Genomic DNA, 9,798 nt, shown 5'->3' on the forward strand with positions numbered 1-9,798 from the left:
CGTCCTGAGCCCTGCCTGCTGCCAAACACAGGCCCCTTTCTTGAGAGCTCCGCCTTCCTAGGCCTCGAAACCTAGGCCACAGAGCCCGTTGCCTGCTCTGTGCCTGGGCTGCCCACCCAGCCCGCCCTACCTGTCATCTCAAGTACCACTTCCCCTTGGGAGTCCTGGCACCCCCACCCCGCCGAGGTTGGGTGAGGGGCCCCTCCCTGGCTCACCACAGGGTGATGTTATCGGACTGTGTCATCATGGTCTGTTTACTTGACAGCTTCCCCCTCTAGATGAAGAGCTACAAGGGAGTGGGAGCCTGAAATCGCTTGGCTTCAGATCTGGGCGTGTCCAGCCTGGGGTGCCCACATTGGCGAAATGAACACGTTAGGAAAGAAAATAAGCAGGTCTTGCCCCCGTGGACTTGGCAGCCTGAGTCCTCAGAGAGGTTCTTGGCTGCAGCTGGGAGGATCACCCGTGCACCCAGAGAGAACACTTGGATTGCAAAAGAAGAACTGCATCAGGTTTGCAAAGTTCAGGAGGCCTGGGCTGTGTGCTTTCTACCCCCACTCCCTTTCTGGGCAAAAAGCGATTCCCACCCTCTTTTGCATTTGGTTATTCCCTTCCAGGGCGGGGTCCCTGTCACCGTCACTCTTCTGTCACCATTAACCATGGTGTAATGCTGTGGCCTTTCTCTCTGCTGGGTCCCCTCAAGTGTTGCTGCCCAGATTTCCACGTGGTTCTTGGTGTTTTCACGGTTACTGGAACCCAAGAGCGACACCAGGCTCCGCAGGCTCATCTCCCACTACTGTCCGGTCCAATCAACAGTGTCACCGAAGCCGGCAGAGACAAGGAGGGATCAGCCATCACGTGGCCCTGAGGAACCACATTCTCGCTTCCTTTTTTCACACTCAGCCGTTGGGCGTTGACAGGGCCTGGGGCCACGGCAGGCAGTGCCACAGCAGGGCCCTGAAGCGTGGGCTGGGTCCTTGTCCCTGAAACAGAGAAGCCACTTCTCTTGGGCCCACGAGGCAACTGTCCCATGCTCCACTGAGCACGGTGAGTGCTGGTGAGTTTGTAAAACCGCAGGGAGTGGCTGGGGGTTACCAAGGGGCCCGCGATCCTGCCTGACAACTGAGGGCAGGTGGGGGCAGGCCCTGAGCTGTGGCCCCTGGGGAGGGCAAACCGAAGCTCAGGGGGCTTGGGACCAAGGTCCGCCTGGGTGTGTGGCCTTGTTCTATCATCTCCGCTGGATCTTGCGCCCCTCTGCTGCCCTCCCGCCCCCGTGGCTTGGGAACATTCTCAATTCAAAAAATCGGAGAGTCGGGGAGCGTTTCCCTAAAAATCATCCTACCCCCGCTTCACGAGGAGGACACCGGGGCCCAAAGAGGTGAAGGGCTTTGCTCAGGCGCAGGGCTGGGGCGGGTCTGGTGGCTCCCAGGAGGGGTGCAGGGTGCGTCCACGAACATATTGTTTCCAAAGCTGCTGCCTTCATGCATTTTTATTTTATGCTTATTTTTTATTTTTTAAATCCTCACCTGAGGATATATGTGCTGATTCTAGAGAGAGGGGGAGAAAGAGAGAGAAACATTGATCGGTTGCCTCCCATGCGCAGTGCGACCACAGACTTCTGGTGTACGGGGGCGGCGCTCCAACCCACCGAGCCACCTGGCCAGGGCTCTTCAGGCTTTTAGTTATTTTAATAAGATCAGGGAAATGACATGTGTTCCTAGCCAATTACTTAACTATTAGAATTAGGATACTATTGCTAGCAAAAAGCCCCCAACAGTTAGAGTACTCCTCATTTGTGTTCGGGGTGCTTTAGGGATGAAAGGGAAACGGGGGAGCCGGCGGCCAAAGCAGCGCCCCTACACACACACAGGCGTGCGCCCGTCATACCCAAGGGCCCGAGCTCCAGTGCCTGGAATTCTCTTTCTCACTTCCCGAACCTTCTTGTTTTCTTCTCTCTCCCCCTCTGACTTGGAGTTCCCCAGGCCAGGCCTCTCAGAGTCCCTGGGCAGGGAGCTCAGGAGGGGGCTCCCCGGCCTCGAGCCCCAGGAGTGGCTTTCTCCTCGGGTTGCCTGGGCTGACCACACCCTAAATGGCAGGTGTCCCCTCACCGGGCTTGGCCAGCAGCCAGGGGAGAGCGAAACCTGGATATGGGGAGGGGCTGGGCTACCAGGCTCAGCACCTCCTGGGAACCTCGGCCAGGCCGTCAGAGGGGCGGGGGACCCTCTGAGACCCTGTGCCCCCTTTTCAGTGATAAGAAAACTGAGGCTCAAGGGGACAAGCAGCTGCTTGGGGTCGCAGGGCCCCAGGGAGCTAGTGATTCGTGTAGAGCCCCTAGACCAGGGCCCGGCACATTGCCCGCACTCAATACACAGGGTCCGGCAGAAGTCGGGCCTGCGTGGGTTGGTTGGTAGGGTAATAATATGGGTGTAATCATTTATAGTTTGAATTTGAACACTTCACCTAAAATGCCCTATGGTGTGCGTGAGTGTGATATTGTTATGTTACAGAATTTTGTGCTTATGATTTTGTAATAGGAAAAGGGCGTTATTTGTGCCTGACCTGTACGTGATTTACAAGCCAGAGGAGGCCAAGGCCACACCTGGCACCCGGGGCTTGCTGCGGAGGCAGATTTCCAGGGCTTGCTCCTGGCCCTCTCTGACTGACAGTGTCAGAGTCATGTTAAAGTTGTCCCAGGGTTGGGGACATTTTCAGGGATGTGGCCCTAAATGCAGAATGACAATGGCAAGAAAGAGCTGGCACTTACTAGTGAGCACTTACTATATGCTAAACACTCAACCTGGATCTGCTCACCCAGCCCCATGTGGTGCGAGTGCTACCATTGTCCCTGTGTTCCAGCCAGGAACCTGGGGCTCAGAGAGGGGCTTCTGTCGCCCAAGGTCACACAGCTTGTAAATGGCAGGGCTGGGGCTGGATCTGACTTGATACTGGATTTGATCCCACGTTGGGCCAGGCCCTGTCCTGTCTGCTGGGACTTCGACCTGCACTAGGATTGCCCGGGGGGGGGGGGGGGGTTGCAGGGGTCACCTGGGCCCCGGTCTGACCTCTTGTGGGTTTGGAGCCCCACCATCTTACAGCTGCTCAGCCCATACCTTGAGATGCTCAGTCTTTCGGATCCTGAGATTCCAAGAACTTGAACCTGGGGGCTCCTGGGCTCCAAGATTCTGAATGGGAGGTCCCAAGTGCTTTGGGGTCCCACGGGTGTCTTTCCTGAGCCCAGGGTGGCTGCACGAGGGGGTCCCTGGAACTAGGGTGTGGGCCCTGCAGCAGAACCACCCCTCCCCGGCTATAGGGTGAAAGACAGAAAATAAGCAGTGTCTGACCCACTCCCTTAGGTGAGTGGAAGACAGATGAGCTGTGACAGCTCTTTACCCTTCTCTTGGAGCCCCGCCCAGCCCCCTGCTGTGGTAAGTGGCTGTTTTCCTGCCCGCTGAGGACAGAGAGGTAGAAGGCTGGCCTGGAGGAAGCAGCCTCCCCCCTCGGAGCCTGGCCTTCCCGGTCTGTGTGGTGGGCACCCCCGCCCCTGCCCGGTGGAGTGAAGAGGGATGAGGTCCCCCCAGACGATGAGAGGACCACAGTCCTGCCACAGTGAGGGCTTCCTAATACAGCTTTTGCTGTACCACAGTAACTTTATTTTAGCAAGTGTTGGAGTTATTGTCCTACCTTTCACACCGCGCTCAGGCTCGGCCCCTCTCCTTGTTTCTTGTGTGGCCCCTCGGAGCCACGGAGTTTTTGGGAGCTAGATTTCTTCCCTTCCACAGGCTGGGGACGGCCCATCCTCAGCCTGGCGCAGCCCCTTCCCCTTGAAGCCCATGGGATGGGACAGCAGGCCCCAGGATGGGGTGACCAGCTGCCCCAGCTTGCCTGGGACTGAGGGGTATTGGGATGAGGACCAGGGATTTTTAGTGCGAATGTCAGGGACACCCAGGACAAGCTGGTCGCCCTAGACAGGCCCAGGCAGGGAGACATAGGCTTATCTTCTTTTTTAAATCCTGACCTGAGGACATGTCCATTGACTTTAGAGAGAGAGGAAGGTGGGGTGGGGAGAGAGACAGAGAGAGGAACGTCGATGTAAGAGAGAAACATCTCTATCAGTTGCCTCCTGTATGCAGCCAAGACCAGGGAGGGAACCTGCAACCCAGGTATGTGCCCTGACTGGGAATTGAACCCACAACCTTTTGGTGCACGGGATCACGCTCCAACCTCTGAGCCAGCAGGCCAGGGCCCAGGGCACTCATCTGTTACCTCAACAGGCAGGGGAGGTCTCTGCTCTCACACAGGGCCCTGCCGCTTCCCTAGCTGTACGCGGGGCAGGAGGGGAGGCTGCCGTCTCACGCCCTCCCTGGGTGCACGTTTCCTCTGCTCCTCTGCCCACAGCCCCAAAGAGAGCCCCTTAAATAAAATGGGCCCGCTGGATACCAGCCCTGGGGACCTTCCCTGCAGCGTCTCATCCCAGTCTCGCCACCATTCTTCAAAACAATAGTACTTATTTTACAGGTGAGGAAACTGAGACTCAGAGACAGTGAAGTGACCTGCTCAAAGCCACACAGCTGCTAAGTGCTGTCCCCTCCACCCCTCTGCATGCAGAGGGTGGTGGGGATGGGGGCAGGAGCGAGGGCCCACCCTGGGAACAGGACCCCGGCCACTCCATGGTACCCTCCCAGCCCCCAGCCTGCAGAAAGACTCTCCCAGATGCCTCTCCCTGTCCTGGAACTGGTGGGTTGGGCCTTGAGTGTTTGCCTCCTCCCTCTCGGCTCCAGGAAGTGACTGAGAGCCCAGCCTTCCAGGAACTGAGAACAGTGGGTGGGTGTGTCTTTTCATAATTAGGAAACGTGGCTCTGAGCTGGTGGCTTCTTCCTAAATTCTTCTGCCCTGGGGAAAGCAGGGCCAAGGTTAGGCCATACACTCTGCCCCCACGTAGGGACTCCATCCATCCCATGTGCAAACTGTCTCTGGGAGGCGGGTGAAGGGGGCAAAGAACATGAATGTGCGCGTGACACATTTATTAAGCACCAACTGTGGGTGTGGGACTTTTGAATCCATCATCTCAACAGCCCCACGAGACAGGCACTGTTGTTCCCATTTTACAGATGAGAAAACCGAGGCTCAGAAAGGCAAAGATCTGTGTCAAGTCATCTCGTGTGAAAGAGACAGAGCCAGGACTCAAACACCTTTCTGTCTGACCCTGTAGTCTGCTCCCAATCCTGTGCCCTGCATGGTGCGCAGTACATAGGGAGCTGGCCTTTCTAGGTGATGTGGCCTTCAAGGTCCTCTTTATTCTTACTCTGTCCTCCTCCTCCCAACTGGGTTTCCAGCCCTAGCCACAAACACAGCAAGCCGCGTTCTCTGCCAACCCTTTGCTCCATCTGCCCTCAGAGCTAGGTTAGGGCTCCCCACACAGCCTTCCTGGGTTCAAATCTGATCTCTGCCCCTCACCAGCTGTGTGTCTTTTGGCAAATCGCTTCGCCTCTCTGAGCCTCATCCCTCCTCAGTAAAATGAGGATACTGGTAATGTCGAGGTGGGCTGTGTCTGGTGCAAATATGATAAAGTCTGGAAAGTTTGGCTTAAGAAATTATTTTAAGATATACTGTCTCAGACTGACATTTTAGAAACCAATACAATTCACATCCACAGGTCAAGGAGGTCTGATCGAGGCTGGAAGCTGAGGGAACTATGAGTAAGTGACCGTTACTCATGGAGTGATAAGCAACTGCTCTTTGCTCCAAATCACTTGAAGGGCAAGGGAAGGTACTGGACGTTACCCCGGCTCAGTCTGCCCCAGGCACTGGCGTGGGGGGCACCGCGGGAGGGCAGTGTGTCCAGAGACCCAGAAGCACCGGAAGGCTGCCTGGGACGCAGCTCTCTCCCCTCAGCGGATCCTCTCAGGCAACATCTGGAATCACACAAATGCCAGCCAGGGCCAGGGGGAGCATGAGGAGAGGGAAAACAAGAAAACACAGGGGTCACAATGCCAAGAAGAAAGACCAGGGAGCAGCCCGAAGGAGAGGTACTGCCCTTTTGGGCCACCCGGTCTGGAGGCTAGAGGCAATAGCGGGATGGACAGTGACCCTACCCACAGGCAAATGAGGTGCCAGTCAGCTCCCTGAGGGCAGGGCTGTTGCAGAAGGTTTTGCTCCTGGCCCCAGAGAGCGCAGCAGATGGCTCTGGGCCCTGGGGGACATACAGGATAGGGTTGCTGAGAGAAGCAAAGCAGCTGCCCTTTGCTGGGGCTCAAGGGAAAAAGTCCTAAGGGCTTCTCAGGTACCACCTCATTTCATCTTCACAACAGCCTCTGGGTAGGTGCTCTCATCCCCACTGTGTCAGCGAGGACAGAGTCAAAGGGAGCCAGGCCAAGCGGAGTCACTGGGAAAGATCAGAAACACTGAGCATCTGAGGGGCCGGCCAGGGCTGCGTGGGGCGGGGCCAAGCCGGGGGGCGTGGCATGGGGGGGTCAGGATCAGACCCCAAGAGGCCTCAAGAGTCCAAACAAGGAGCTTTATCCCGTACACCTGTGGTCTCCAAACTCTTCTGCTCATGGACCCTATCGGTGGACGAGTACCTGGATCTATTCATAAATTGCGTACAGGCACTGCTCTTTTCGCTTTACATTATAAATGTATATACAAACATAAAAATTGAGAAGGAGTGACATAAAAGTTAATATAACTAGAAGCTCTAGTAGTTTCTCCCTGTGCTCCAGGGGATTGTCTTGGCCAAAAATAAAAAGCTTTAATCAAAAATGGTAGGGAGGCAAGTAGCTTCTGTGCACCATATAGAGGAAGTTGAAGCTCCCCATGTGGATTTATTCATGTTGATAAATAATAACAGCAGCTATTTGCTTAGGGCTTGCTCTGCTTCAGGCACGCACTTGGTCATCAGGAGCGCTTGGTCGTCAGGATGCCGAAAACCACACATCCTCCCAGACCAGACACATGCCCGGCTGCCGTCATCCAGGGCCACAGTCGTGGGTGCTCAGCAAGCCCAGGGGTCACGCTGTCCTGACGTCTCTCTGTTTGTGTCTCCCTGCAGGTGCCATGCCGCTGCAGCTTCTCCTGCTGCTGACCCTCCTGGGCCCTGGCAGCAGCGTCCAGCTCGGGGTGACCCCGGTCTGGAGGCCGTCGACCTGGAACGAGGACGACTTCAGGGATGAGGACTTTGACACCTATGCTGGGATTGAGAACACGGACCCTCCAGAAATGCTTGAAGATACTGGCACGGAGGCTATGACCCTGAGCCCCAACCTTCAGGCTGTGATGGGAACGTCAGGGCAGAGAGATTCTGCAGGGCCTGGTACTCCCGAGCTAGCCACTCTGGAGGTCCACTCTGCTGGCCTGGATGCAGGCGGGGCGGCCACTGGGAGCCTCGGCACGGAAGTGATGACAGAGGGGATTCCCATCACACCGGGCCCTCTGCCCACAGAGCTGGTCACTTCAATCCCTCCCATCATGGAGGCGCCATCCACAGATCTGGCCACGGTGAAGACCCTGTCTGTAGGGCCAGCAGCCACGGAGGCACTGACCACGCAACCTGCGGCCACGGAGGCACTGACCACGCAACCTGCAGCCACAGAGGCACTGACCACGCAACCAGCAGCCACGGAGGCACTGACCACGCAACCTGCAGCCACGGAGGCACTGACCACGCAACCAGCAGCCACGGAGGCACTGACCACGCAACCTGCAGCCACGGAGGCACTGACCACGCAACCTGCAGCCACGGAGGCCCTGTCCACAGAGCCAGCAGCCACAGGGGCCCTGTCCACAGCAGCCCCTTCCACGGAGCCCACTACCACAGAGACCCTGCCCAAGGACCCAGCCTCCATGAAGGCTCTATCCACACGACCTGCTAACACAGGGAGTCAAACCACAGCCCTCCTTGTGCCCTCTGATCGCCGCGGGGGCACCACCGTAGCAGTCAGCGACTCATCGGATGGCTTCATCAAACAACAGAAAAACAGCCAGCGCCTTTCCCCCGCGAGCCCCGTGTCCTCCAGCCCCACCAGCAGCCTGGGGCAGATCCCGGTGAAGCACTGTCTGCTGGCCATCCTCATCCTGGCTCTGGTGGCTACCACCTTCCTTGTGTGCACCGTGGTGCTGGCCGTCCGCCTTTCCCGCAAGAACCACACGTACCCCGTGCGCAGCTACTCGCCCACTGAGATGGTCTGCATCTCTTCCCTGCTGCCCGAGGGGGGCGAGGGGCCCGCCGTCACCGCCAACGGGAGCCTGCCCGCCACCAAGAAGCCAGGCCTAAAGGGGGGGTCCGGGGAGGAACACGATGGGGACGACCTCACCCTGCACAGCTTTCTCCCCTAGTGCCCCCTGCTCAGCCGCCTGAGCAGGGCCCCGGTGGCCTCGCTCCGGCCACTGCCCTCCTGGCCACCACTGAACACCCAGGCCCTAGTCCACGCGTCTGGGCTTCCCTGACCCCCGGGGGTGGGGATCTCTCGGGCAGGGCCCCGGCCACGCCCACAGGACTGGGAGCAGCCAAGGTCTCCCATTCCTCCGGCTGCTGGGCTTGCTCTCTGCCGAGCCCAGGGAAGAGTCAGGGGCGCCTGCCCGGGCCCCTGCCCGGGCCCCTCCCCTCGCCCACCGCCACTGTCCTCTGGTTGCCACGTTCACCGTGCATTTTGGGGGTGGGTACGAAGGAGGGTTGGGTTCCTGAGGCCATTTCCTGCCACTGCCCCACAGAGGGCAGCTTGAATTTTCTCAGACGCCCCTCCACAGAGCCCAGGGTGAGGCCCTGCCCCATGAGGGCCAGGGCAGGCTTGGAGGGCCAAAGGCTACACATTTTTGTGCAACTGCATGGATCCACAAAAGCCCTCCTCCTGGTGCCAGAGAAACCTCGCCTGCCCTCTCTTGCCTGCCCCTGCATCCAAGCCACAGGGCGGGCTCTGCCGTGTTCAGTGAAGAACCCCACCGCCCCGCCCAGGGCCCGGTGCTGGGACACACTTGATGAGCAAAGCTGGCTGCGTGCTTCGAGGCCTCCAGGGGCCTCCGTCAGGGGGGGAGCTGGCCCTTTGCTGTTCGCCCCCAGGCCCTTTCCCCTAGGAAGCCCCCTGCAGGAGCTGTTGTGTCGACTTCAGTCCTATCTCAAACACTGGGGGCATCTTGGTGCATCCCTGAGCAGCTGGGGAAGATTTCAGACTGAGAGTAAAGGGAGGAACCATTCTTCTCAGCTCCCTCTATGAGCCAGTTCTGGCCTACAGAATTGGGTCCCCCCCAATCTCAGACGGATCTAAACACCAATGCCAGCCTCCCCCAAAGCGCACTGTGACCTCTCCATTCCATTGGGACCTGTCTCCCATTAACGCCCAGTACCCACCCACTCCTCGCCTGGGCTCGCATGGTTTATGTACAACTTACAGGAGTCCTGGCGAGCTGTCCTTTCAAGCGTGGGGCCAGCAGACTTTTTCTTAAAGGGCCAGGCAGTAAATACTTTAGGTTTTGCAGGCCACGTGGCCTCTTGCAACTTCTCAACTCTGTTTTCATAGCATGAATACAGCAACTGTAATATGTCCTGAATAAATGAGTTTGGCTGAGTTCTAATAAAACTTTATTTATAAACAGGCTGCAGGCTGAATTAGGCTCTGTGAGTTTGCTGACTCCTGATTTGATTTAAGCATAGGGTGACCAGAGGACCCAGTTTGCCTGAGACTTTCCCGATTTTAACTCTGGAGGTCCCACATTGTGGGAAACTGTATACAAGACAGTTGGCTGCCCTATTTAAATGACCCTTACAACACGCAGGCATTGCCACTCTGGAAGCCCACCTTGACCTTGACG

The 9,798-nt window shown here is 57.6% G+C and overlaps 1 protein-coding gene across 2 annotated transcripts; it reads left to right on the top strand.

Annotated features, from left to right (window-relative positions):
- Positions 1-914: 914 nt before the first annotated feature.
- Positions 915-8,905, top strand: SELPLG (selectin P ligand). 2 transcript variants are annotated; one of them, XM_054594371.1, is made up of 2 exons: positions 915-1,044; positions 7,046-8,905. In XM_054594371.1, exon 2 carries the CDS (start codon positions 7,051-7,053, stop codon positions 8,326-8,328), a length of 1,278 nt encoding a protein of 425 aa, XP_054450346.1. In that variant the 5' UTR covers positions 915-1,044; positions 7,046-7,050; the 3' UTR covers positions 8,329-8,905. The 2 variants fall into 2 exon arrangements, with proteins under 2 accessions (XP_054450346.1, XP_054450347.1); XM_054594372.1 differs by having other exon boundaries at positions 935-1,054.
- The last annotated feature ends 893 nt before the right edge of the window (positions 8,906-9,798 follow it).

This window comes from Pteronotus mesoamericanus, unplaced genomic scaffold (genome assembly GCF_021234165.1).
Source record: "Pteronotus mesoamericanus isolate MK-2021 breed Mesoamerican mustached bat unplaced genomic scaffold, CSHL_Meso_final scaffold_507, whole genome shotgun sequence".
In the NCBI taxonomy this organism is placed as follows: Eukaryota; Metazoa; Chordata; class Mammalia; order Chiroptera; family Mormoopidae; genus Pteronotus; species Pteronotus mesoamericanus.